Source organism: Salvelinus alpinus, chromosome 2, assembly GCF_045679555.1.
Source record: "Salvelinus alpinus chromosome 2, SLU_Salpinus.1, whole genome shotgun sequence".
Classification (NCBI taxonomy): Eukaryota; Metazoa; Chordata; class Actinopteri; order Salmoniformes; family Salmonidae; genus Salvelinus; species Salvelinus alpinus.
This window is the reverse complement of record NC_092087.1, coordinates 88,163,123-88,190,965: the sequence shown is the minus strand read 5'-3', so window position 1 is coordinate 88,190,965 and position 27,843 is coordinate 88,163,123. Positions and strand designations below refer to the sequence as shown.

Sequence of the window (27,843 nt, the reverse complement as noted above, 5' to 3'; positions counted from 1 at the left end):
AGAGAGGAGATAGAGAGTAGGAGGGAGGGAGGGAGGGAGGGAGAACAAGAAAGAGAGAAGAGGTGAAAAGGGAGGGAGGGAGGGAGGGAGGGAGGGGAAAGCTCTTGGTCAAATCTGCATCCTCAACACATTTCTATGAACTGGAGAGAAGAGGGGAGAGAGAGAGAGGGATTGGGGTTGAGGAGGAGTGAAAAACTCCTGAACTCAGCAAGGGGACTAAAAACACAAATTCTAAAGTTCTGAAGTTGATCTGACACTAAAAAACTGCTGTCGCTAGGTCTCTCTCTCACACACACACACACACACACACACACACACACACACACACACACACACACACACACACACACACACACACACACACACACACACACACACACACACACACACACACACACACACACACACACACACACACACAAAATCAGTCTTGCTGAAACATCAAAATATGGTAGAAGAAAATGTAACAGTAAGGTCAGAAATCAGGAGGAAAATGTAACACAGTGAGGTCAGAAATCAGAAGAAAAATGTAACAGTAAGGTCAGAAATCAGGAGGAAAATGTAACAGTAAGGTCAGAAATCAGGAGGAAAATGTAACACAGTGAGGTCAGAAATCAGTAGGAAAATGTAACAGTGAGGTCAGAAATCAGGAGGAAAATGTAACAGTGAGGTCAGAAATCAGAAGGAAAATGTAACAGTGAGGTCAGAAATCAGGAGGAAAATGTAACAGTGAGGTCAGAAATCAGGAGGAAAATGTAACAGTGAGGTCAGAAATCAGGAGGAAAATGACAGTTCACATTAGATTCCTTAATGATACCAGTAGATTGACAGCTATACAATGCCAACTGCCAAGCAATAAGGATTGTGCATGTGTGCTTCCTGCTTACAAGCAAAAACTCTAACAGGAAGTACCAGTGACGCTGGTAGTTCCTCAATACGGACGTTGTCCAATGAAGCAGATGCTAAGCTTCAGGACTGTTTCGCTGGCACAGACTGGAATATGTTCTGGGATTCATTCAATACCATGGAGGAGTTTACCACATCAGTCACCGGCTTCATTAACTTCCCTAGGGTAGGGGGCAGCATTCGGAATTTTGGATGAAAAGCATGCCCAAATTAAACTGACAGCTACTCATCCCCAGAAGATAAGATATGCATATTATTAGTAGATTTGGATAGAAAACACTCTGGAATTTCTAAAACTGTTTGAATCATGTCTGTGAGTATAACAGAACTTATTTAGCAGGCGAAACCCAGAGGACAAACCATTCAGAATTTTTTTTTTGTGGAGTTCACTCTCTTTTCAATGAGATTTCATTGGGAAACCAGATTTCTAAGGGACCTGCTTGCAGCTCCTACCGCTTCCACTGGATGTCAACAGTCTTTAGAAATTAGTTGAGGTTATTCCTTTGTGTAATGAAGAAGTACGGCCATCTTGAAGGAGAGTCACTCGAAGTGTCCTGTTTGTTAGAGGCGCATGACCAGAAAGCTAGCTATAGTTGGTTTTAATCCTGTATTGAACACAGATCATCCCGTCTTCAATTTTATCGATTATTAACGTAAAAAAATACCTAAAGTTGTATTACAAAAGTAGTTTGACATTTTTTGGCAAAGTTTACAGGTAACCTTTGAGATATTTTGTAGTCACGTTTGAGCAAGTTGGAACCGGTGTTTTTCTGGATCAAACGCGCCAAATAAATGGACATTTTGGATATATATCGACGGAATTAATCGAACAAAAGGACCATTTGTGATGTTTATGGGACATATTGGAGTGCCAACAACAGAAGCTCGTCAAAGGTAAGCCATGAATTATATTTTTATTTCTGCGTTTTGTGTCGCGCCTGCAGGGTTGAAATATGCTTCTCTGTCTTTGTTTACTATTGTGCTATCCTCAGATAATAGCATCGTTTGCTTTCGCCGAAAAGCTTATTTGAATTCTGACATGTTGGCTGGATTCACAACCAGTGTAGCTTTAATTTGGTATCTTTCATGTGTGATTTAATGAAGTTTGATTTTTATAGTAATTTTCATAGTAATTCATTTGAATTTGGCGCTCTGCATTTTCTCTGGCTTTTTGCCAAGTGAGACAGTAGCGTCCCGCCTAAACTCAGATTTTTGGATATAAATATGAACCTTCCCGAACAAAACATACATGTATTGTGTAACATGAAGTCCTATGAGTGTCATCTGATGAAGATCATCAAAGGTTAATGATTAATTTTATCTCTATTTCTGCTTTTTGTTACTCATCTCTTTGGCTGGAAAAATGGCTGTCTTTTTCTGTGACTTGGCTCATACCGAACAATCGTTTGGTGTGCTTTCGTCTTAAAACCTTTTTGAAATCGGACACTTTGGCTGCATTTACAACAAGTGTATCTTTAAAATTGTGTAAAATACTTGTATGTTTGAGGAATTCAAATTATGGGATTTCTGTTGTTTTGAATTTGGCGCCCTGCAGTTTCACTGGCTGTTGACGAGGTGGGACGCTACCGTCCCACATACCCTAGAGAAGTTAATACAGAGCTAAAGGCTAGAGCTGCTGCTTTCAAGGAATAGGACACTAATCCAGACACTTATCATAAATCCTGCTATGACCTCCGACAAGCCATCAAACAGGCAATACAGGACTAAGATCGAATCCTACTCCGCCGGCTCTGACACTCGACAGATGTGGCAGGGCTTGCAAACTATCACAGATTACAAAGGGAAGCCCAGTGACGCTAGCCTACCAGACGAGTTAAATACCTTCTATGCTCACTTTGTGGCAAGCAACCCTGAACCATGCATGAGAACACCAGCTGTTCTGGATGACTGTGTGATCTCGCTCTCCATAGCCGATATGAGTAAAACCTTTTCTCAATATAGGGGGTGCTGTTTCAACGTTAGCATTTATCGTCTCCAAATTAAACTGCCTCATACTCAATTCTTGCTCGTACAATATGCATATTATTATTACTATTGGATAGAAAACAATCTCTAGTTTCTAAAACCGTTTGAATTATGTCTGTGGGTGAACCAGAACTCTTTCTACAGCGAAACTCATGACAGGACATGCGAAGCTCTGAAAAATAGTCTCTGATCTCGGATCAGTTGAAAACTCTGTGTGTGCCCTATGGCTTGACATGAACTGCACCCGCCTTCCCCTGGATGTCAGTAACCAATGAGAAGTGGAATGGTGTCTCTACGTGTTTGTCAGAGTTTATAAAAGGGAATGGAGTGAGATGACCCTTCCTTTTGACGCTCGCCAGGACGCAAGGGAGGACATCAGAATCGCATGCTCAAAAGCTCTCGTTATTGATCAAAGATCTATCCGTCTGTGATTTAGTTCGATATAGGTGTTAGAAACATCATAACGAAGTTATTTGAAACCGATTTATATCAGTTTATGCGAGTATATTGCTATTTTTCTGAATTTCCTTAGTATTGCGTTTGACGATTTGGGCATGTGTGTGCCGTGTAGCTATCGTTAGCTGCTAGTTCTGAAGTTGAGGAGGTCGTTTTACAACAAAGCAACGATACTTTTGGACAAAGGACACATTGCCCAAGATACTGATGGAAGCTCGTCCAAAAGTAAGAGTTATTTATGATTTTATTCCGTATTTATGTGGAAAAATTTAAACGCAGTTGTCGGCCATTTTTTGCGGCACTAGTCTGGCTGTAACTCACAATGTATGTCTTGTAACGTTAATTTAAAAAATCTAAATCAGCGTTTGCATTAATAACCAATGCATCTTTCATTAGCTGTCCAACCTGTATTTTTTTAGTCAATCTAATCGATAAATAATCGTAATCATAGGTGCCTTTCCAAGATGGCGCCGGCCCGAATGCATGCCATGTTTTGACAGATTACATTGCATAACCAAGATTTTTGATGCTAAATATGCACATTTTCGAACAAACTCTATATGCATTGTGTAATATGATGTTACAGGACTGTCATCTGAAGAATTCTGAGAAGGTTAGTGAAAAAATTAATATATTTTGGTGGCGATAACGTTATCGCCCCCTTTGCCTTGATTTAATGCTGGGGTGATGTTAGCTCATGTGGTATGCTAATATAACGATATATTGTGTTTTCGCTGTAAAACACTTAGAAAATCTGAAATATTGTCTGGATTCACAAGATCTGTGTCTTTCGATTGCTGTAGGCTGTGTATTTTTCAGAAATGTTTTAGGATGAGTATTTTGGTAATTGACGTCGGTCTCTGTAATTATTCCGGCTGCTTCCAACGCTATTTCAGATTGCAGCTGCAATGTACAACTGTGATTTATACCTGAAAAATGCACATTTTTCTAAAAAAACATATCCTATACCATAAATATGTTATCAGACTGTCATCTTATGAAGTTGTTTCTTGGTTAGTGGCTATATATATCTTTATTTAGTCGAATTAGTGATAGCTACTGATGCAGGAAAAAAATGGTGGAGAAAAAAAGTTGTGTCTTTTGCTATCGTGGTTAGCTAATAGATTTACATATTGTGTCTTCCCTGTAAAACACTTAGAAAATCTGAAATATTGTCTGGATTCACAAGATCTGTGTCTTTCGATTGCTGTATGCTGTGTATTTTTCAGAAATGTTTTAGGGTGAGTATTTTGGTAATTGACGTCGGTCTCTGTAATTATTCCGGCTGCTTCCAACGCTATTTCAGATTGCAGCTGCAATGTACAACTGTGATTTATACCTGAAAAATGCACATTTTTCTAAAAAAACATATCCTATACCATAAATATGTTATCAGACTGTCATCTTATGAAGTTGTTTCTTGGTTAGTGGCTATATATATCTTTATTTAGTCGAATTAGTGATAGCTACTGATGCAGGAAAAAAATGGTGGAGTAAAAAAAGTTGTGTCTTTTGCTAACGTGGTTAGCTAATAGATTTACATATTGTGTCTTCCCTGTAAAACATTTAAAAAATCAGAAATGATGGCTGGATTCACAAGATCTGTATCTTTCATCTGGTGTCTTGGACTTGTGATTTAATGATATTTAGATGCTTGTATTTACTTGTGACGCTATGCTAGGCTATGCTAGTCAGCTTTTTTACTGTGGGGGGTGCTCCCGGATCCGGGATGGGTACCAAGTAAAAGTTAAACAGGTTAACATTAACAAGGCCAGACAGAATACCAGAACACGTGCTCGGAGCATGCACTGACTAGCTGGCAAGTGTCAAGAATGGCAAGATGACCTGCCAAATTACTATCGCCCCGTAGCACTCACATCTATAGCATGAAATGTTCTGAAAGGTTGGTCATGGCTCACATCAACACCATCATCCCAGAGACTCTAGACCCACACCAATTCGCATACCGCCCCAACAGATCCCCAGATGACACAATCTCTATCACACTCCACCCAGCCCTCACCCACCTGGACAACAATAATACCTACGTGAGAAAGCTGTTTATTGACTACAGCTCAGCGTTCACCATAGTCCCCTCCAAGCTCATCACCATAGTCCCCTCCAAGCTCATTACCAAGCTCAGGACCCTGGGACTGAACACCTCCCTCTGCAACTGGTTCCTGGACTTCCTGAAGGACCACCCCCAGGTGTTGAAGGTAGGCAACAACACTTGCGCCACGCTGACCATCAACACGATGGCCCCTCAGGGGTGTGTGCTTAGTCCCCTGCTGCACGACTGCGTGGACGCGCACAACTCCAACACCATCATCAAGTTACCTGACGACACAACGGTGGTAGGACTGATCACCAATGACGATAAGGCACCATATAGGGAGGAGGTCAGGGACCTGGCAGTGTGGTGCCACGACAACAACCTCTCCCTCACCGTCAGCAAGGCAAAGGATGTGATTGAGGGCTATAGGAAACAGAGAGGTGAGCTAGCCCCCATCCACAGCGAGTTTAGAGATACAAGTTCCTCTGTGTCCACATCACTAAGGAGTTAACATGGTCCATAGACACACCTACACAGCTGTGAAGAGGGCACAAACTATATGTACACAGCTATCATAATTACCCCTGCACATTGACTCAGTACTAGTACTCTCTGTACAGTATATAGACATGTTATTTCAACTCATTATTATTATTACGTTATTCATTGTGTATTTATTCCTCGCGTCACTATTTCAATATATATAAATATACAATTTTTATTATTTCATATTTTTATCTTTCTCTCTGCATTGTTGGAAAAGAAAATAAACATTTCACTGTTAGTCTGTTGTTTACTAAGCATGTGACAAATAACATTTCACTATTAGTCTACACCTGTTGTTTACCAAGCATGTGACAAATAACATTTCACTATTAGTCTGTTGTTTACCAAGCATGTGACAAATAACATTTCACTGTTAGTCTGTTGTTTACCAAGCATGTGACAAATAACATTTCACTGTTAGTCTGTTGTTTACCAAGCATGTGACAAATAACATTTCATTTGATTTTGTGCGTGTTTGTGTGTGTGTGTGTGTGTGTGTGTGTGTGTGTGTGTGTGTGTGTGTGTGTGTGTGTGTGTGTGTGTGTGTGTGTGTGTGTGTGTGTGTGTGTGTGTGTGTGTGTGTGTGTGATGTAATTATTATTTTTTTAAAGTGTATTTATTTTAGCGGGGGATCAGCTTTAACATTGCGGATAGATGGTTGTTTCCATCAATGTAACTGTCTGAATCATTTCCAATCCCACATATATTTTGGGGGTAAATATACACTACCGTTCAAACGTTTGGGGTCACTTAGAAATGTCCTTGTTTTTGAAAGAAAAGCACATTTCTTGTCCATTAAAATAACATCAAATTGATCAGAAATACAGTGTAGACATTGTTAATGTTGTAAATGACTATTGTAACTGGAAACGGCAGATTTTTTATGGAATATCTACAAAGGCCCATTATCAGCAACCATCATCCCTGTGTTCCAATGGCACATTGTGTTAGCTAATCCAAGTTTATCATTTTAAAAGGCTAATTGATCATTAGAAAACCCTTTTGCAATTATCTTAGTACAGCTGAAAACTGTTGTTCTGATTAAAGAAGCAATTAAAATGGCCTTCTTTAGACTAGTTGAGTATCTGGAGCATCAGCATTTGTAGGTTTGAGTACATGCTCAAAATGGGCAGAAACAAATAACTTTATTCTGAAACTCGTCAGTCTATTCTTGTTCTGAGAAATGACGGCTATTCCATGCGAGAAATTGCCAAGAAACTGAAGATCTCGTACAACGCTGTGTACTACTCCATTCACAGAACAGCGCAAACTGGCTCTAACCAGAATAGAAAAAGGATTGGGAGGCCCCGGTGCACAACTGAGCAAGAGGACAAGTACATTAGAGTGTCTAGTTTGAGAAACAGACGCCTCACAAGTCCTCAACTGGCAGCTTCATTAAATAGTACCCGCAAAACACCAGTCTCAATGTCAACAGTGAAAAGGCGACGACGGGAAGCTTCTAGGCAACTGTGCAAGCTTCTAGGCAATTTCACATAAGTTCTGAACCTATATACAATTTACAGACCCCGTAAGTTTTACCTTTGTTATCTTGTTGTTATTAGTCCCAACCTCCAGCTCCATTCAACCTCTCACATCTATCTCTTAACACCATCCATATTGGATTTCTATTGGCCATATATTTCTCTACTGTGCTGTGATGCTTCACAAAAACACTGAACCTTTCTATTCTCATGGTTTCTACAGATTGTAAATTAAAGATAAACATTATTGCTAAAATAATTATTACATTATTGATCGATTGACTATGACTTTTCAAATCACCCAGTATTGCCATCTGTAGCGTTAGTTCTAGGTAAATGTTGCAATTCTTCAGCCATTCCTGAACCTGTGACCAAAAACGAGCTACATATGGACAGTACCAAAATAAATGATCTAATGACTCTGCCTCCTCGCAGCAAAATCTGCAGAGCTGGGAAGATTGTATCCCCCATATACAGTGGGGCCAAAAAGTATTTAGTCAGCCACCAATTGTGCAAGTTCTCCCACTTAAAAAGATGAGAGAGGCCTGTCATTTTCATCATAGGTACACTTCAACCATGACAGACAAAATGAGAAAAAAAAATCCAGAAAATCACATTGTAGGATGTTTAATGAATTTATTTGCAAATTATGGTGGAAAATAAGTATTTGGTCACCTACAAAAGTTTATCTCAATACTTTGTTATATACCCTGTAAGTCTTCACAAGGTTTTCACACACTGTTGCTGGTATTTTGGCCCATTCCTCCATGCAGATCTCCTCTAAAGCAGTGATGTTTTGGGGCTGTTGCTGGGCAACACGGACTTTCAACTCCCTCCAAAGATTTTCTATGGGGTTGAGATCTGGAGACTGGTTAGGCCACTCCAGGACCTTGAAATGCTTCTTACGAAGCCACTCCTTCGTTGCCCGGGCGGTGTGTTTGGGATCATTGTCATGCTGAAAGACCCAGCCACGTTTCATCTTCAATGCCCTTGCTGATGGTAGGCTTTGTTACTTTGGTCCCAGCTCTCTGCAGGTCATTCACTAGGTCCCCCCGTGTGGTTCTGTGATTTTTGCTCACCGTTCTTGTGATCATTTTGACCCCACGGGGTGATATCTTGCGTGGAGCCCCAGATCGAGGGAGATTATCAGTGGTCTTGTATGTCTTCCATTTCCTAATAATGGCTCCCACAGTTGATTTCTTCAAACCAAGCTGCTTACCTATTGCAGATTCAGTCTTCCCAGCCTGGTGCAGGTCTACAATTTTGTTTCTGGTGTCCTTTGACAGCTCTTTGGTCTTGGCCATAGTGGAGTTTGGAGTGTGACTGTTTGAGGTTGTGGACAGATGTCTTTTATACTGATAACAAGTTCAAACAGGTGCCATTAATACAGGTAACGAGTGGAGGACAGAGGAGCTTCTTAAAGAAGAAGAAGTTACAGGTCTGTGAGAGCCAGAAATCTTGCTTGTTTGTAGGTGACCAAATACTTATTTTCCACCATAATTTGCAAATAAATTCATAAAAAATCCTACAATGTGATTTTCTGGATTTTTTTTTCTCACTTTGTCTGTCATAGTTGAAGTGTACCTATGATGAAAATTACAGGCCTCTCTCATCTTTTTAAGTGGGAGAACTTGCACAATTGGTGGCTGACTAAATACTTTTTGGCCCCACTGTATATATATTTAACATTCTATTGGTTGCAAGAATTTTATATAATAATTTAAGTTGAAAAATTCAAAGTTTTGAATCTGGCTTCGTTTTTGCGTGTCAATTCATAGATCATGTGCATTGGAATCGGTACATCGGAAATCTCTTCCCAACTATTTTGCAGTTTATATGGCACAGCTGTCCATTTTTTGGTCCTTAAATGAAACCAGTATATATTTTTATTTATCACAATTTTCTTTAACCAATTTTGGTCTTTAATGCAGGACCGACAGAAGCTGACTGACTAATCTTGTTTGAGGGAGAATCGTTCGGCCTCCCACAACATTCACACAAACAACTCCTTAGAAAGAGACACCTTGCTAACTGGAGTTACACACACACACACACACACACACACACACACACACACACACACACACACACACACACACACACACACACACACACACACACACACACACACACACACACACACACACACACACACACACACACACACAACCCCCCTAAATAACCGTATTATAGACTACTTTTGTGGCCTGTGTGTGTGTGTGTGTGTGTGTGTGTGTGTGTGTGTGTGTGTGTGTGTGTGTGTGTGTGTGCGCGTGCGTGTGTGTGTGTGCGAGCGTTTTTCTCTCTGCCACATGGCAAAATCTGTAAAATTGCAGCAAACTTGCTTTAAAACGGCTAAATGTTTTCTACGCTCTGTGGCAAAATGTGCAGAATTGCAGGAAATTAACATGAAAACGTATTTTTGTAATCTTCGCTGTCACAAGGGGGGCTGGATGTGGGTACACAGACCCAAAATCCACTGTGGCCCCTCATGATGAGTTCCGTTTTTTGTGGCCCCCACCTCCATCAAAGTTGCTGCCCTACATAGTGCACTACTTTTGACCAGGGCCCATCAAAATTAGTGCACTATACAGGAAATAGGGTGCCACTTGGTAAGCAGCCAGTAAATCAATCTGTCCTTATTCCCTGACTGTATAATCTGATGTAATCTAATATAATTTAATCCCCTACAGAACAACAGTCTGGTCAGTGGCTTTATCTGCTAATCTCTAATGCAGGTTGTGGATTCTGCTAAATGGCTCTGTGATGATTGTTATGGAGATAGAGAAGCAGAGAAAACACAGGAGAGAGAGAGAGAGCAAGAGAGAGAGCGAGAGAGCGAGAGAGAGAGAGAGAGAGCGAGCGAGAGAGCGAGAGAGAGAGAGCGAGAGAGCGAGAGAGCGAGAGAGAGAGAGAGAGAGAGAGAGAGAGAGAGAGAGAGAGAGAGAGAGAGAGAGAGAGAGAGAGGCATATCAAAAATAGACTAAATACCTCAGAGCTCCACTCGTTTTTTAATCCCTTGTCTCGACCCTCCATCTCTCCTTCCTAGAAAAACAGAGAGAGCAGGTCTTATTGATCTAGGCAGTTTAAGGTGTGACGAGAGAGAGGTCAATCATTTAAGTTTAACACTTCGCGTGCCGGCTAATTGTGAATTAGAAATCTGTTCAGTGATAATGGAGAGAGAAAGAGCGACAGAGAGAGAGAGTAGGGAAGTTATTAACTTGCAGCAGAGCGTGAAATAAGAAAGACAATAAGAAAATAGAGAGAGAGAAAACAAGAAGATGGAGAGAGAACAGAGAGGGTTATGAGAGAGAGAAAACAAGAAGATGGAGAGAGAACAGAGAGAGTTATGAGAGAGAAAACAAGAAGATGGAGAGAGAACAGAGAGAGTTAAGAGAGAGAAAACAAGAAGATGGAGAGAGAACAGAGAGAGTTGAGAGAGAGAGAGAAAACAAGAAGATGGAGAGAGAACAGAGAGAGTTAAGAGAGAGAGAAAACAAGAAGATGGAGAGAGAACAGAGAGAGTTATGAGAGAGAGAAAACAAGAAGATGGAGAGAGAACAGAGAGAGTTGAGAGAGAGAGAGAAAACAAGAAGATGGAGAGAGAACAGAGAGAGTTGAGCGAGAGAGAGAAAACAAGAAGATGGAGAGAGAATAGAGAGAGTTGAGAGAGAGAAAACAAGAAGATGGAGAGAGAACAGAGAGAGTTGAGAGAGAGAAAACAAGAAGATGGAGAGAGAACAGAGAGAGTTGAGAGAGAGAAAACAAGAAGATGGAGAGAGAACAGAGAGAGTTGAGAGATAGAAAACAAGAAGATGGAGAGAGAACAGAGAGAGTTGAGAGAGAGAAAACAAGAAGATGGAGAGAGAACAGAGAGAGTTAAGAGAGAGAGAAAACAAGAAGATGGAGAGAGAACAGAGAAAGTTGAGAGAGAGAGAAAACAAGAAGATGGAGAGAGAACAGAGAGAGTTGAGAGAGAGAGTGAAAGAGATGAGACAAAGGTGTAGGGAGGAGAGATGAGCAAAGAAAGAAAGAGGACACAAAAGAAATGACATTTTTCACTTTTCTGCAATAGGGAAATAAAGTGTTGTGTGTCTGAGTAGTAGTCTGAGTGTGTGGTGATAAATTCCCAAACAGCAGCACAAAATGTGCACCGTCAGGTGATCCAGGCTCCAGCACCTTTTCATTTTTTATTTAGTAAGGGCTTTTCACAGAGGAGAAAAACCTTGTAGGTTAATTTAGTTCTCCCCAGCTAACAGGGCGAGAGTATGTACTCTGTGTGTGTGTGTGTGTGTGTGTGTGTGTGTGTGTGTGTGTGTGTGGTGTGTGTGTGTGTGTGTGTGTGTGTGTGTGTGTGTGTGTGTGTGTGTGTGTGTGTGTGTGTGTGTGTGTGTGTGTGTGCGTGAACTCAGCACCTAGATGGGGTGGCAGGTAGCCTAGTGGTTAGAGTGTTGGGCCAGTAACCGAAAGGTTGCTAGATTGAATCCCTGAGCTGACAAGGTAAAAATCAGTCATTCTGCCTCTGAACAAGGCAGTTGTGTTCCTAGGCCGTCATTGAAAATAAGAATTTGTTCTTAACTGACTTGCCTAGTTAAATAAAGGTTAAATAAAAAATAATAAATAGATACGTGGGGATTTAATCTTCATCATCATCATGGATAACATGAGGGAGTAAGAGATAATGAAAGAAAAGACAAAGAGAACGAAAGAGAGGTGAGGGGTAGAATAAATAAAACAGCATACCTGGGAACAGAGAGAGAGAGAGAGAGAGAGAGGGGGCAGAGAGAGGGGGGAGGGAGAGGGGCAGGGAGAGAGGGGCAGAGAGAGAGGGGTTGAGAGAGAGGGGGAGGGAGAGAGGGGCAGAGAGAGGGGGGAGAGAGAGAGGGGCAGAGAGAGAGTGGGAGGGAGAGAGGGGCAGAGAGAGGGGGGAGGGAGAGAGGGGCAGGGAGAGGGGGGAGAGAGAGAGAGGGGCAGAGAGAGGGGGAGGGAGAGAGGGGCAGAGAGAGGGGGGAGAGAGAGAGGGGCAGAGAGAGAGTGGGAGGGAGAGAGAGGGGGGCAGAGAGAGAAAGAGGCAGAGTGAGAGAGAGAGGACAAGACTCCAGCCCACTTGTTGGCAGAGATCTCCTAGCTCCGTAGTGCTCCGAGGTAAAAGCAACAGCATGTTTGCACGTGGAATCGATTGACGCAGGCACAGAGAGTGAAAACAACCTCTCTCTTTCAGCCTTCACTGGAAGGGGATTCGTGTTTCAAACCCTCACTACAGTGTTTATTAAAGGACAGGTTACTTTCCTATTCTCTTCCGCCTATACAGTGGGGAGAACAAGTATTTGATACACTGACAATTTTGCAGGTTTTCCTACTTACAAAGCATGTAGAGGTCTGTAATTTTTATCATAGGTACACTTCAATTGTGAGAGAAGGAATCTAAAACAAAAATCCAGAAAATCACATTGTATGATTTTTAAGTAATTAATTTGCATTTTATTGCATGACATAAGTATTTGATACATCAGAAAAGCAGAACTGAATATTTGGTACAGAAACCTTAGTTTGCAATTACAGAGATCATACGTTTCCTGTAGTTCTTGACCAGGTTTGCACACACTGCAGCAGGGATTTTGGCCCACTCCTCCATACAGACCTTCTCCAGATCCTTCAGGTTTCGGGGCTGTCGCTGGGCAATACGGACTTTCGGCTCCCTCCAAAGATTTTCTATTGGGTTCAGGTCTGGAGACTGGCTAGGCCACTCCAGGACCTTGAGATGCTTCTTACGGAGCCACTCCTTAGTTGCCCTGGCTGTGTGTTTCGGGTCGTTGTCATGCTGGAAGACACAGCCACGACCCATCTTCAATGCTCTTACTGAGGGAAGGAGGTTGTTGGTCAAGATCTCGCGATACATGGCCCCATCCATCCTCCCCTCAATACGGTGCAGTCGTCCTGTCCCCTTTGCAGAAAAGCATCCCCAAAGAATGATGTTTCCACCTCCATGCTTCACGGTTGGGATGGTGTTCTTGGGGTTGTACTCATCCTTCTATTCCTCCAAACACGGCGAGTGGAGTTTAGAGCAAAAAGCTCTATTTTTGTCTCATCAGACCACATGACCTTCTCCCATTCCTCCTCTGGATCATCCAGATGGTCATTGGCAAACTTCAGACGGGCCTGGACATGCGCTGGCTTGAGCAGGGGGACCTTGCGTGCGCTGCAGGATTTTAATCCATGACGGCGTAGTGTGTTACTAATGGTTTTCTTTGAGACTGTGGTCCCAGCTCTCTTCAGGTCATTGACCAGGTCCTGCCGTGTAGTTCTGGGCTGATCCCTCACATTCCTCATGATCATTGATGCCCCACGAGGTGAGATCTTGCATGGAGCCCCAGACCGAGGGTGATTGACCGTCATCTTGAACTTCTTCTATTTTCTAATAATTGTGCCAACAGTTGTTGCCTTCTCACCAAGCTGCTTGGCTATTGTCCTGTAGCCCATCCCAGCCTTGTACAGGTCTACAATTTATCCCTGATGTCCTTACACAGCTCTCTGGTCTTTGCCATTGTGGAGAGGTTGGAGTCTGTTTGATTGAGTGTGTGGACAGGTGTCTTTTATACAGGTAACGAGTTCAAACAGGTGCAGTTAATACAGGTAATGAGTGGAGAACAGGAGGGCTTCTTAAAGAAAAACTAACAGGTCTGTGAGAGCCGGAATTCTTACTGGTTGGTAGGTGATCAAATACTTATGTCATGCAATAAAATGCAAATTAATTATTTAAAAATCATACAATGTGATTTTCTGGATTTTTGTTTTAGATTCCGTCTCTCACAGTTGAAGTGTACCTATGATAAAAATGACAGACCTCTACATGCTTTGTAAGTAGGAAAACCTGCAAAATCGGCAGTGTATCAAATACTTGTTCTCCCCACTGTATTTAAAACCATTACCTTTAAGGGAGGCGGTAGAGAATGGATCTCTTCAGTGTCAGAGTAGATTTCCCATCATGAGAAGACAAGAGAGATGTTATGACTGTATAGTAAACATTCTCTCTATCCAGGAGGTGAAGACCCTGGGAAACTGTTGATTCACATTGTACCGACATGGAGTATGTGTTGTGTGGTGTGTTTTGAGTGTGGTTTGAGTGTGTTTTGAGTGTGGTTTGAGTGTGTTTTGAGTGTGGTTTGAGTGTGCCAGTGGAGAATTGGGGTGGGGGGGGGGGGGGGGGGGGTGTTTCAGGGTGTGTGTGTATACGAATGAACTGTTGATTCTCAGAGAAGAGACACACCATCATCACCCACAGAGAAGTGTGTGTGATGGTGTGTGTGTTTTAGTCTGGGGCTGTATTGGAGGTGTGGCGTTCCTTCTCTCCTTCTCTCCTTCTTTTCCGTTCTTCTTTCCTTCCTTCCCTGGTGTTGTTAAAATGTGTTATAATACAGTAGTGAACTCATCACCACACTGCAGTTGAAAACTGCGGCAAGTTGAAAAACACAGAAAGATGATGCAATACAAAGACAACCCTGAGTCTCCTCTCACAGAGCCCTGCACTCTATACTCTACCCTTCTCCTGAGTCTCCTCTCACAGAGCCCTGCACTCTCTACTCTACCCTTCTCCTGAGTCTCCTCTCACAGAGCCCTGCACTCTCTACTCTACCCTTCTCCTGAGTCTCCTCTCACAGAGCCCAGCACTCTATACTCTACCCTTCTCCTGAGTCTCCTCTCACAGAGCCCTGCACTCTACCCTTCTCCTGAGTCTCCTCTCACAGAGCCCTGCACTCTATACTCTACCCTTCTCCTGAGTCTCCTCTCACAGAGCCCAGCACTCTCTACTCTACCCTTCTCCTGAGTCTCCTCTCACAGAGCCCTGCACTCTATACTCTACCCTTGTGTGTGTGTGCGTGTGTGTGTGTGTGTCGTCTTACTCGAGCTTTGCCCTAATATTAATCGAAACAAAAAGAAATATAACGTTATTCAGTACCGGCCCCCAGGGGTCAAATATAACGTTATTCAGTACCGGCCCCCAGGGGTCAAATATAACGTTATTCAGTACCGGCCCCCAGGGGTCAAATATAACGTTATTCAGTACCGGCCCCCAGGGGTCAAATATAACGTTATTCAGTACCGGTCCCCAGGGGTCAAATATAACGTTATTCAGTACCGGCCCCCAGGGGTCAAATATAACGTTATTCAGTACCGGCCCCCAGGGGTCAAATATAACGTTATTCAGTACCGGCCCCCAGGGGTCAAATATAACGTAATTCAGTACCGGCCCCCAGGGGTCAAATATAACGTTATTGAGTACCGGCCCCGGGGAGAGGAGACTCATCAAATATGAGAACTCACTATGACCATACTGATCAGAGAAGGATCACTGTTGGTTTCTGTGTGGAGGTTTAACTATAAGAAATTGATGTCTACCATAGTAGACATATAACACAGTGGATAACTAACATAGTGGATATAGTAGATATCTACCATAGCGGATATAGTAGATACTGTATCTAACACAGTGGATATCTAACACAGTGGATATCTAACACAGTAGATATCTAACACAGTGGATATCTAACACAGTGGATATCTAACACAGTGGATATCTAACACAGTGGATATCTAACACAGTGGATATCTAACACAGTGGATATCTAACACAGTGGATATCTAACAAAGTGGATATCTAACATAGTGGATATCTAACACAGTGGATATCTAACATAGTGGATATCTAACACAGTGGATATCTAACACAGTGGATATCTAACACAGTGGATATCTAACACAGTGGATATCTAACACAGTCGATATAGTAGATATCTAACATAGTGGATATCTAACACAGTGGATATCTAACACAGTCGATATAGTAGATATCTAACACAGTGGATATCTAACACAGTGGATATCTAAGTGGATAGGCGTAACTTCATCTGCCAATTGTCTTAATCAGTATTTACATAACTCCTATACTGAAAGGATGTTGTGAAATCTACAAAAGTCCCAATGTAAACAGACCCTACCATCTCTCTCACACGCACACAAACACACGCCCGCGCAGCAGTGTGTGTGTGTGTGTGTGTGATTATGCAGTAGTATGGTAGTTCCTGCTTACGCCATATTTCATCATTATTACTGAAGGAAAAAACTCTCCTCTATTGATCTGATGCTGCTTCTAATCTATTTCTCCTCTCTTTCACGCTCTTCATCCCTTTCTCTTCATTCTTCATCTCCCTCCCTCTTTCTCTCTCCTCTCTTTCACGCTCTTCATCCCTCTCTCTTCTTTCTTCATCTCCCTCCCTCTTTCTCTCTTTCACGCTCTTCATCCCTCTTTCTTTCCTCACCTTCCTCCCTCTCTCCTCTCTTTCACGCTCTTCATCCCTCTTTCTTTCCTCATTTCCCTTCCTCTTTCTCTCCTCTCTTTCACGCTCTTCATCCCTCTCTCTCTCTTTCTTTCCTCATCTCCCTCTCCCTCCCTCTCTCCCTCTTCACCTCCCTCGATCTCGCTCTCTCCTTCTCTCCCTGATCCTCCCTCTTTCTCTACCTTCTCTTCTCTCCCTCTCCCTCCATATCTCCCTCTCTTCCTGCTCCCTCTCTTTCTCCATTTCCTCTCTCTCCATTAACAGCTTTCAAGTTTTCCTCAGCATATCATATCATATAGACCAGTTTCAAACACATCCCAGTGGTAACCAAGATCATGACTAGTACACGCACACACAAGAAAACAAACACAAACACATAGCCTAGTCCCAAAAAAACATCCAGGAATGCAAAGCACACTCATCCATAAGGTGAAGCCTAAACAAACAGAATAGCACACACACACACACACACACACACACACACACACACACGACAGATGGATAATGATTACCCTGAGAGGGTGTTTGTTCAGAACCACCTGCCACGTTACTCATGTAGAGACATAAACTCAGAAAAAAAGTCCTCTCACTGTCAACTGTGTTTATTTTCCGCAAACTTAACATGTGTAAATATTTGTATGAACATAATAAGATTCAACAATTGAGACATAAACTGAACCAGTTCCACAGACATGTGACTAACAGAAATGGAATAATGTGTCCCTGAACAAAGGGGGGGTCAAAATCAAAAGTAACAGTCAGTCTCTGGTGTGGCCACCAGCTGCATTAAGTACTGCAGTGCATCTCCTCCTCATGGACTGCACCAGATTTGCCAGTTATTGCTGTGAGATGTTACCCCACTCTTCCGCCACCTGCAAGTTCCTGGACATTTCTGGGGGGAATGGCCCTAGCCCTCACCCTCCAATCCAACAGGTCCCAGACATGCTCAATGGGATTGAGATCCGGGCTCTTCGCTGGCCATGGCAGAACACTGACATTCCTGTCTTGCAGGAAATCATGCACAGAACGAGCAGTATGGCTGGTGGCATTGTCATGCTGGAGGGTCATGTCAGGATGAGACTGCAGGAAGGGTACCACATGAGGCAGGATGTCTTCCCTATCACGCACAGTGTTGAGATTGCCTGCAATGAAAACAAGCTCAGTCCGATGATGCTGTGACACACCGCCCCAGACCATGACGGACCCTTCACCTCCAAATCGATCCCGCTCCAGAGTACAGGCCTCGGTGTAACGCTCATTCCTTCGACGATAAACACGAATCTGACCATCACCTTGGTGAGACAAAACCGCGACTCATCAGTGAAGAGCACTTTTTGCCAGTCCTGTCTGGTCCAGCGAAGGTGGGTTTGTGCCCATAGGCGACATTGTTGCCGGTGATGTCTGGTGAGGACCTGCCTTACAACAGGCCTACAAGCCCTCAGTCCAGCCTCTCTCAGCCTATTGTGGACAGTCTGAGCACTGATGGAGGGATTGTGCGTTTCTGATGTAACTCAGGCAGTTGTTGTTGCCATCCTGTACCTGTCCCGCAGGTGTGATGTTCGGATGTACCGATCCTGTGCAGGTGTTGTTACACTTGGTCTGCCACTGCGAGGGCGATCAGCTGTCCATCCTGTCTCCCTGTAGTGCTGTCTTAGGCGTCTCACAGTACGAACATAGCAATTTATTGCCCTGGCCACATCTGCAGTCCTCATGCCTCCTTGCAGCATGCCTAAGGCACGTTCACGCAGATGAGCAGGGACTCTGGGCATCTTTCTTTTGGTGTTTTTTAAGTCAGTAGAAAGGACTCTTTAGTGTCCTAAGTGTCAGGACCCGGTGCGAGAAACAGTCACTAATAATGGGCAGAACCCAGAAGATGAGGCAGACACAGCAGTACTAGAGATGGTGGTTTAATAAAAAATAGATATCTTCCAAAATACAAAGAAAATCCACAAAGTGGTAAAAACAGGAAGGGAAAAAACAAACCTCAAAAGACCAATCCAAAAATACACGAGAACAAAACCAGAGAACCTCTGGAAAATCCAACAAGAGAAAAATGATCACAAAGGCTGGGGCTGGGTGCTAACATACAAACACTGAGCAAGGAACTGAGGAACACACAGGGTTTAAATACTAACAAGGGAATGACTTACAGGTGCAAACAATAATTAGGGCAAGAAAAACAAAAAGGTACAAAAAAGGTGCAAGGGGGACATCTAGTGAACAAAACCTGAACAGTCCTGGCCAAAACCTGACAGAATCCCCCCCCTAGGAACGGCTCCTGACGTTCCTACCAGCCTTCTCAGGGTGGAGGACCCTGAACTGACGAATGAGGTCAGGGTCCAGTATGTCCTTGGCAGGAACCCAGGAGCGCTCCTCGGGACCGTAGCCTTCCCAGTCCACCAGATACTGCCAGGACCGCTGCACCCGGCGGGAATCCAGTATCCGATGGACGGTATAAGCCGACTGGCCTCCGATGATACGGGGCGGAGGGGGAGGTCTGCCTGCCGGGATAAGAGGAGAAAAAACAACAGGTTTTAATAAAGAAATGTGAAACGTGGGATTAATTTTAAGGGATCTGGGTAAGTGCAGGCGAAAAGTAACGGGGTTCACTCTTCTGGCAACCTTAAAGGGACCGATGAATTTCTGGGACAGTTTGCGAGACTCCACCCGTAGCGGTAAATTCTTGGTTGAGAGCCATACTCTCTGGCCGAGGCGCAGGGTAGGCCCGGGACGGCGACGTCTGTTGGCTTGTTGTTGGTACCTCTATGAGGAACGCAGAAGATTAAGACGGGCCTTCTTCCACGTAAGCCGACAGCGTCTGATGAACCTCGAGGCTGAAGGCACACTGACTTCTGCCTCCTGGTCCGGGAACAATGGAGGAGCATAGCCAAACTGACACTCGTGCGGGGACATACCAGTGGAGGAGGAGCACAAGGTGTTGTGCGCGTACTCGGCCCAAACCATGAAGGACGACCATGTGGACGGGTTGTTGGAGACCATACATCTGAGGGTGGTTTCCAGCTCTTGATTCATCCTCTCGGTTTGGCCATTGGACTCCGGATGGTACCCTGAAGATAGACTGGCAGTGGCCCCTATGAGTTGGCAGAAGGCCTTCCAAAACCTTGAGGCGAACTGGGGACCTCTGTCGGAAACCATATCTTGCGGAATGCCGAAGACTCGGAACACATGGTTAATCACCAACTCAGCCGTTTCCTTGGCAGAAGGTAACTTAGTCAAGGGAACGAACCTGGCCGCCTTAGAAAACCTGTCGATGATGACTAGGATAGTAGTATTACCATGGGACGGAGGAAGGCCAGTAATAAAGTCCAATGAGATATGGGACCAGGGTCGGTGGGGAATAGATAGAGGGCGAAGGAGTCCTTGAGGGCGGAGGTGAGAAGATTTGCCCTGGCAGCACACGGAACAGGCCTTGACGAAAGTGGCAACGTCTTCTTTTATGGTGGGCCACCAGAACTTATGCTGAATGAACTCCAAGGTGCGACCTACGCCCGGGTGACAGGTGAGGCGAGAGGAGTGCCCCCACAGAAGGACTTGGGACCTTGCTGCCTTGGGAACAAACAACCGATTGGCAGGACCTCCTCCAGGGCCCGGTTCGATGGCTTGGGCTTGTTTCACGGTATCCTCCACTTGCCACGAGATCGGAGCCACGATCTTAGCGGCCGGAAGGACAGTCATGTCAGTATCTTCTCGAATGGCAGGAGAGTAGATTCGTGACAAGGCGTCCGGTTTGAGATTCTTCGACCCGGGTCTATAGGTGAGGATAAACTGAAATCGGCTGAAGAAAAGAGACCATCGAGCTTGTCTGGAGTTCAACCGCTTCGCCTGCTGGATATACTCCAGATTTTTGTGGTCCGTAAGCACTTGAAACGGTTGAGAAGCCCCCTCGAGCCAGTGTCTCCATTCCTTCAATGCCATCTTAACCGCTAGGAGTTCACGATCCCCCACATCGTAATTCCTCTCGGCCGGGGTAAGCCGGTGAGAGAAGAAGGCGCAAGGATGAAGCTTCTTGTCTTCACCCCTCTGAGACAGGACAGCTCCAACCCCAACCTCTGATGCGTCTACCTCCACCACAAACGGTTCATCCGCCGTTGGTAGTGTCAGAATGGGAGCAGAGAAGATGCGCTGCTTGAGTCCTTGGAAGGCCGTCTCAGCTTCTCTTCCCCACAGAAACCTTGTGTTGCCAACCTTGGTTACAGCTGAGAGAGGGGCTGCCACCGAGCTGAAGTTCTTGATGAACTTGCGGTAAAAGTTGGTGAAGCCCAGGAAACGCTGAACTTCCTTAACGGACTTGGGGGTGGGCCAATCCGCTACCGCCCCTACCTTCTTGGGGTCCATCTGGACTCGACCGGGTTCCACTACAAATCCCAGGAATTGTACTCGGGAGGAATGGAATTCACATTTTTCCGGCTTAACGTACAAATGGCTGTCAAGGAGGCGTTTGAGTACTTGTCTGACATGCTTAGTGTGTTCTTGAAGGGAGCTCGAAAAGATGAGGATGTCATCCAAGTAAACAAACACGAAGATGTTAAGCATATCCCTAAGCACATCGTTTATGAGCGCTTGGAACACAGCCGGAGCGTTGGTCAGGCCGAAGGGCATCACCAAGTATTCGTAGTGACCAGTAGGCGTGTTGAAAGCGGTCTTCCACTCGTCACCGGGTTTGATCCGCACAAGATGGTATGCGTTCCGCAGGTCAAGCTTAGTGAAGACAACTGCTTCCTGGAGCAGCTCAAAGGCTGTGGCCATAAGGGGTAGCGGGTAGCGGTTACGGACGGTTATGGCATTAAGTCCCCGGTAGTCGATGCAAGGACGTAATCCCCCGTCTTTTTTGGCCACAAAGAAAAACCCTGCTCCCGCCGGCGAGGTGGATGGACGCATGAGGCCTGCTGCCAGAGCGTCCTTGATGTAGGTATCCATAGCAGCTCGTTCGGGAGGAGATAGGGAAAAGATCCGACCCCTGGGGGGGCAGGTGCCCGGAAACAGGTCGATGGGGCAATCGTAAGGTCTATGGGGTGGTAGTTTGGTGGCCCTCTGTTTGCTAAATACCGGTTTGAGGTCATGGTAACACTCGGGAACTCGGAACAGGTCGATGGATTCTAGAGACTCGGGAGGGGAACTCGGGGAACTTGGGAAGATACAAGTGGCTTGGCACGTAGGACCCCACTGCTTGATAGTGCCCACAGACCAGTCGATGTGAGGGTTATGGCTGTGAAGCCAGGGGTATCCAAGGATGAGAGGGAACTCGGAACATGAGGTCAGATGAAAGTTCATCACTTCCTGGTGTTGGGAAACTGAAAGTCGCAAGGGGGTAGTGACACGAGTGACAAGTCCAGATCCCAAAGGGCTTCCATCCAACGTAGTAACCCTTATGGGGTCACTTAGAGGTTCAGAGGGAACGCCATTCTCCTTCGCCCAGACACCATCCATGAAGTTACCTGCGGCTCCAGAGTCTACCAATGCTTGAAGGGGAAGCTCGTGGTTGTCCCAGGAAAGGGTAACTGGAATGAGCAGGCGGGAGTTGGATGGATGGGAGGAGGTTATGTTTCCCGTTACAGTCCTCCCAGGCCTGCACGGGAGAGTGCGTTTTCCCTGGAGCCCGGGACACGTGGAGAGGAAATGGCCCGGTTTGCCGCAATATAGACAGCATCGCTCCCTCATCCGGCGGTCTCTCTCAGCCTGGGAGATGCGTCCAACCTGCATGGGTTCCGGTGGAGTCAGCGAGGATAAAGGTGGAGACTCGGAGCTGGGACCGATAGGAGCTAGGGTGAGAGATCTACGGTTGAGCTCTCTCTCTCTCAGACGCTGGTCTATGCGTGAAGCCAACTTGATCAGGGACTCGAGGTTGTCTGGTGGTTCCCGAGTGGCCAGTTCATCTTGGATGGTGTCGGAAAGACCCTTCAAAAAGCACACTGTGAGCGCCTCGTCGTTCCAGCCACTCGCTGCTGCCACCGTGTGGAACTGGATGGCATAGTCCATCACGCTGCGCCGACCTTGGCGGAGAGTCAGGAGCTGTTTGGCTGAGTCAGGACCGCTGGTAGGACCTTGAAACACTCGCTTGAATTCTTCAGCAAAGGTAGAGTAGCTGGCACAGCAGGGACTTTGGGCATCCCACACAGCAGTAGCCCAGGCTAGGGCTTTTTCCGACAGCAGGGTGATGATATATGCTATCTTGGACCGGTCGGTGGGAAACGACGAGGGTTGCAGCTCAAAGGAGAGAGAACATTGGGTGAAAAACCCCTTACAAACACTCGGATCACCTGAGAACCGTTGGGGAGGCGGCAGACGAGGTTCAGCCAGGGGTTTAACTGCCACGGGCACTTGAATCTGATGAACTGGAGCAGAAGCGGTTGCAGGAGAAAGTTGATCAGAAATCTGCTTTATGGAAGTCATCATCTCCGACAGAAGTTGAGAATGTCCAGCCAGTAAGGCCTCTTGCTGAACCAGAGCAGCTTCGTGACGTTGGACAGTCCCCTCGTGGTGGGACAGCATGGGAAAAAAGTCCTGGGTACTGGCTGCCTCTGGGTTCATATTAATGGCTCAGTGTTTCTGTCAGGACCCGGTGCGAGAAACAGTCACTAATAATGGGCAGAACCCAGAAGATGAGGCAGACACAGCAGTACTAGAGATGGTGGTTTAATAAAAAATAGATATCTTCCAAAATAAAAAGAAAATCCACAAAGTGGTAAAAACAGGAAGGGAAAAAACAAACCTCAAAAGACCAATCCAAAAATACACGAGAACAAAACCAGAGAACCTCTGGAAAATCCAACAAGAGAAAAATGATCACAAAGGCTGGGGCTGGGTGCTAACATACAAACACTGAGCAAGGAACTGAGGAACACACAGGGTTTAAATACTAACAAGGGAATGACTTACAGGTGAAAACAATAATTAGGGCAAGAAAAACAAAAGGTACAAAAAAGGTGCAAGGGGGACATCTAGTGAACAAAACCTGAACAGTCCTGGCCAAAACCTGACACTAAGTTTTCATAACTGTGACCTTAATTGCCTACCGTCTGTAAGCTGTTAGTGTCTTAACGACCATTCCACAGGTGCATGTTCATTAATTGTTTATGGGTCAGTGAACAAGCAAAGCCTTTACAATGAAGATCTGTGAAGTGATTTGGATTTTTACGAATTCTCTTTGAAAGACAGGGTCCTGAAAAAGGTACGTTTCTTTTTTGGCTGAGTTTAGCTTTCGGAGTTCTAGTGTATCATCAACTACATTCATCTCTCTCTCTCCCCACACTGAGCATACAAAACATTAAGAACACCTTCCTCATATTGAGTTGCACCACCTTTTGCCCTCAGAACGGTCTCAATTCGTCGGCATCTATTAGGTGTTGAAAGCGTTCCACAGAGATGCTGGTCCATGTTGACTCCAATGCTTCCCACAGTTGTGTCAAGTTGTCTGGATGTCTTTTGGGTGGTGGACCATTCTTGATACACACGGGAAACTGGTGAGCGTAAAAAACCCAGCAGCGTTGCAGTTCTTGACACAAACCGGTGCGCCTGGCACCTACTACCATACCTACTACCATACCTACTACCATACCCTGTTCAAAGGCACTTCAATCTTCTGTCTTGCCCATTCACCCTCTGAACGGCACACACACACAATCCATGTCTCAATTGTCTCAAGGCTTAAAAATCCTTCTTTAATCTGTCTCCTCCCCTTCATCTACACTGAAGTGGATTTAACAGGTGACATCAATAAGGGATCATATCTTTCACCTGGATTCACCTGGTCAGTCTGTCATGGAAAGAGCAGGTGTTCTTAATGTTTTGTACACTCAGTGTACATAAGGGAGAGAGAGAAGGAAAAGGTATACAGAGATAAAACACAGAGAACACAGAGAGCGAGAGCATGTGTGTGTGTGTGTGTGTGTGTGTGTGTGTGTGTGTGTGTGTGTGTGTGTGTGTGTGTGTGTGTGTGTGTGTGTGTGTGTGTGTGTGTGTGTGTGTATGTTACACTGTGACTCTACATCTGGGTTAGACACCTGTTCCACCGTGAGAAAGGCAGTCAAGTTGCAAAATGTTCACTGTAAATTTATGGCAACTGTAAAAAGAGATACTTTACAATCCTTTCCTAACCTCCAACATACACCTTCCACACACACACACACCCACCCACACCACCCACCACGCACCCACACACACACCCACTTAGTTTCTTTGAATTGTGTTTCCGCCTGCTGTTACAGCAGCACACACACCCAGGGGCTACGCTGCATGTCTCAGTGTCTCGCAGATGTGCACCACACACACACACACACACACACACACACACACACACACACACACACACACACACACACACACAGATTCACACAGCTAACGGCGCTGTGGTAAGTAACAAGTGAAAACACCATCTGTCAAGTGAGAGAGTGTTTTCTTCCTCTCAGCATTTTCTCTGGAATGCCTTGAAGACAAAACACTCCTTGTTCTTCCTCTATCTCTCATTCTATTTCTCCTTTCTTCATCTCTCACTCCATTCTCCCTGCTCCGACACAATCAGCACAGTTGTGTGTGTGTGAGAAAAGTTGCTAACATAAGCATCGGTCAGCGTTAAATGACTTGTGAACAACACCAGAGGGATGAGAAATGCAATGGCTAGCACTGATTAAGATGATATGGCACCGTGCGTGTGTATGTGTGTGTGTTTGCTGAGAAGCGTCAACCTTGGAGTGGGGGCGCTTGTTTCTCAAACACAAACATAACTATTTTATGATCATCACCACTACATGGTGCTTGCTTACTTTAAGCAGTGGATGTATATAGGTAAAACTTGTTCAGCAATCTGAATTGACCGCCGATGTTCAGTTCACCTTCAGCTGAATTTAGACCAATCATGTAAACACGCCCCTTATAACACATGCATTATAAAGCAAGATGTATATGAATCAACAGTCGATTATTAAGAAAACATATATATCATTTTGAACTGTGTAGGCTACTGTATTTCCCCACCACTGCAATGGTGTAGCAATATTTAGGCGCAACAAGCACGAACCATTCCTCTCCCCTCCTCCCGCTAGCTAGACCTTTGTCCGCCCGCCGGTGCCATGTTGCCATGGCTCCCTCGCTCCGTGCCTATACTCAGCTCGCGCAACCGTCGAGCGAGAAACAACGTTGTGATGAATCAGCAAGCATGTCTTCCGCTGTTGCTGTTACTACCATGGACTGTCTGTGACTGTCGCGCGAAATAAACCGAAAAAAAAACGTTTAGAAATAATAGTTCCCGAAATACGAAATACGGGGAAATGATTTGACAGGTGGAGGCTAGACGTTTTAAACTGTAACCCCCGTGCCCCCCGACACCAAAAAACAAACAAATGTCATAACATTTGCCATGCGTTTGTCTCTTTCACTCTTGACACACACATGCCTTCTTGGCAATATTAAACTAAGGCACACACAATTATAGACATCAAGATAACTAGAAAGTGACGTCGAGTTTACATATCGTCATTATGCAACGTTAACAACTCCCTAAAAACAGCTGTTATGAATCTTACCTCTGAAATAGCAACAGACAGACACACGCTGACCGCGCTCGCGGTTGTTGCGTCCCTATCCAGTGCGGCCCGTTTTCCGCTCCGCTCCGGTTGCTTCCGTTTCAGCACTCGGACAGTTCTTCTGCTGTGAATCTCTCCAGCCACCTAACCTACAATCACGTTTTCTAGACAGTTCCAACTCGGCTACACACCTCGAATACACGATATATCTTCCTTATCTAGCTAGGCTACTCTATGTAAACCGATTTACGATGTCTGATTTCTGAAAACCAGGGGGGGATTCCCAGTCCCCCCGTAACTCTCGATATGATCAATCTATCTCGCAATGAAGTTATCAAAAATATTCCCAACCGCCACACATGTTGTTCTCTGCACTGTAGTGCGATGCTATAGCCTAGCCTACGTATGACAAGCAAGCCCTTTCTTTGTCTACTTTAGCTATGAAAGCCCCCACTCAGTCTGGCTGGCATGGCTTGTGCGTGTAGCCTATGGCTGGCAGGCTGGCTAACCACCTAATCGTGATGAATCAGCAGCACACAGAGGGCAGGGAGGGAGAGAGAGAACAGCACAGCACAGTGAGGCTAGCCCTTTAAAACGGCGTGTCTAGCGCTCCAACGGCATGATGTCGCTGCGCCCGCAGTCAGCAGCACACACACCCGGGCGGGCGTGACGTAGAGAAGAGTAGAGCAGAGCGCGTGCCCACTCAGCAAAACACGAGCTTCGGTTGAGTGGCAACACACTCTCGCACTCACTACTGAATAACGTTATATTTCGGTGTTTTTAAAGGAATATGAGGAGTGCTAGGCTCGAGTAAGCTGACACACACACACACACACACACACACACACACACACACACACACACACACACACACACACACACACACACACACACACACACACACACGTGACAAAGAGTTAGTGTGGACTCACCAAAAAAAACAATTATTGTCCATTTATTAACGATCTATGCAACTTGTAAGAAAATAATTGAAAGGACTGTAGACTGTAGAAGAGGTCCTTCTGTACTTTAGATTATTGAGATACAACCTCTATGTACAGAGAACAACCGTCCCCGTCGGCTACAAGTAGAGGAGGCAAACAACCGTCACCGTCGGCTACAGGTAGAGGAGGCAAACAACCGTCACCGTCGGCTACAGGTAGAGGAGGCAAACAACCGTCACCGTCAGCTACAGGTAGAGGAGGCAAACAACCGTCACCGTCGGCTACAGGTAGAGGAGGCAAACAACCGTCACCGTCGGCTACAGGTAGAGGAGGCAAACAACCGTCCCTGTCGGCTACAGGTAGAGGAGGCAAACAACCGTCACCGTCGGCTACAGGTAGAGGAGGCAAACAACCGTCACCGTCGGCTACAGGTAGAGGAGGCAAACAACCGTCACCGTCGGCTACAGGTAGAGGAGGCAAACAACCGTCACCGTCGGCTACAGGTAGAGGAGGCAAACAACCGTCACCGTCGGCTACAGGTAGAGGAGGCAAACAACCGTCACCGTCGGCTACAGGTAGAGGAGGCAAACAACCGTC

General features: G+C 45.2%; 1 protein-coding gene across 2 annotated transcripts in view; it reads right to left on the bottom strand.

Annotated features, from left to right (window-relative positions):
- Positions 1-27,066, bottom strand: part of mafgb (v-maf avian musculoaponeurotic fibrosarcoma oncogene homolog Gb) — a 37,442-nt gene extending 10,376 nt beyond the window's left edge. The window contains exons 1-2 of one of the 2 annotated variants that reach the window (XM_071389728.1): positions 26,303-27,066; positions 10,420-10,473 (exon numbers count right to left, since the gene is read on the bottom strand). In XM_071389728.1, coding sequence (XP_071245829.1) covers positions 10,420-10,464 — 45 coding nt within the window. In that variant the 5' untranslated portion in view covers positions 10,465-10,473; positions 26,303-27,066. The remainder of the gene's footprint in view (positions 1-10,419; positions 10,474-26,302) is intronic. The other variant, XM_071389729.1, reaches the window with a different exon arrangement.
- Between the last annotated feature and the right edge of the window lie 777 nt (positions 27,067-27,843).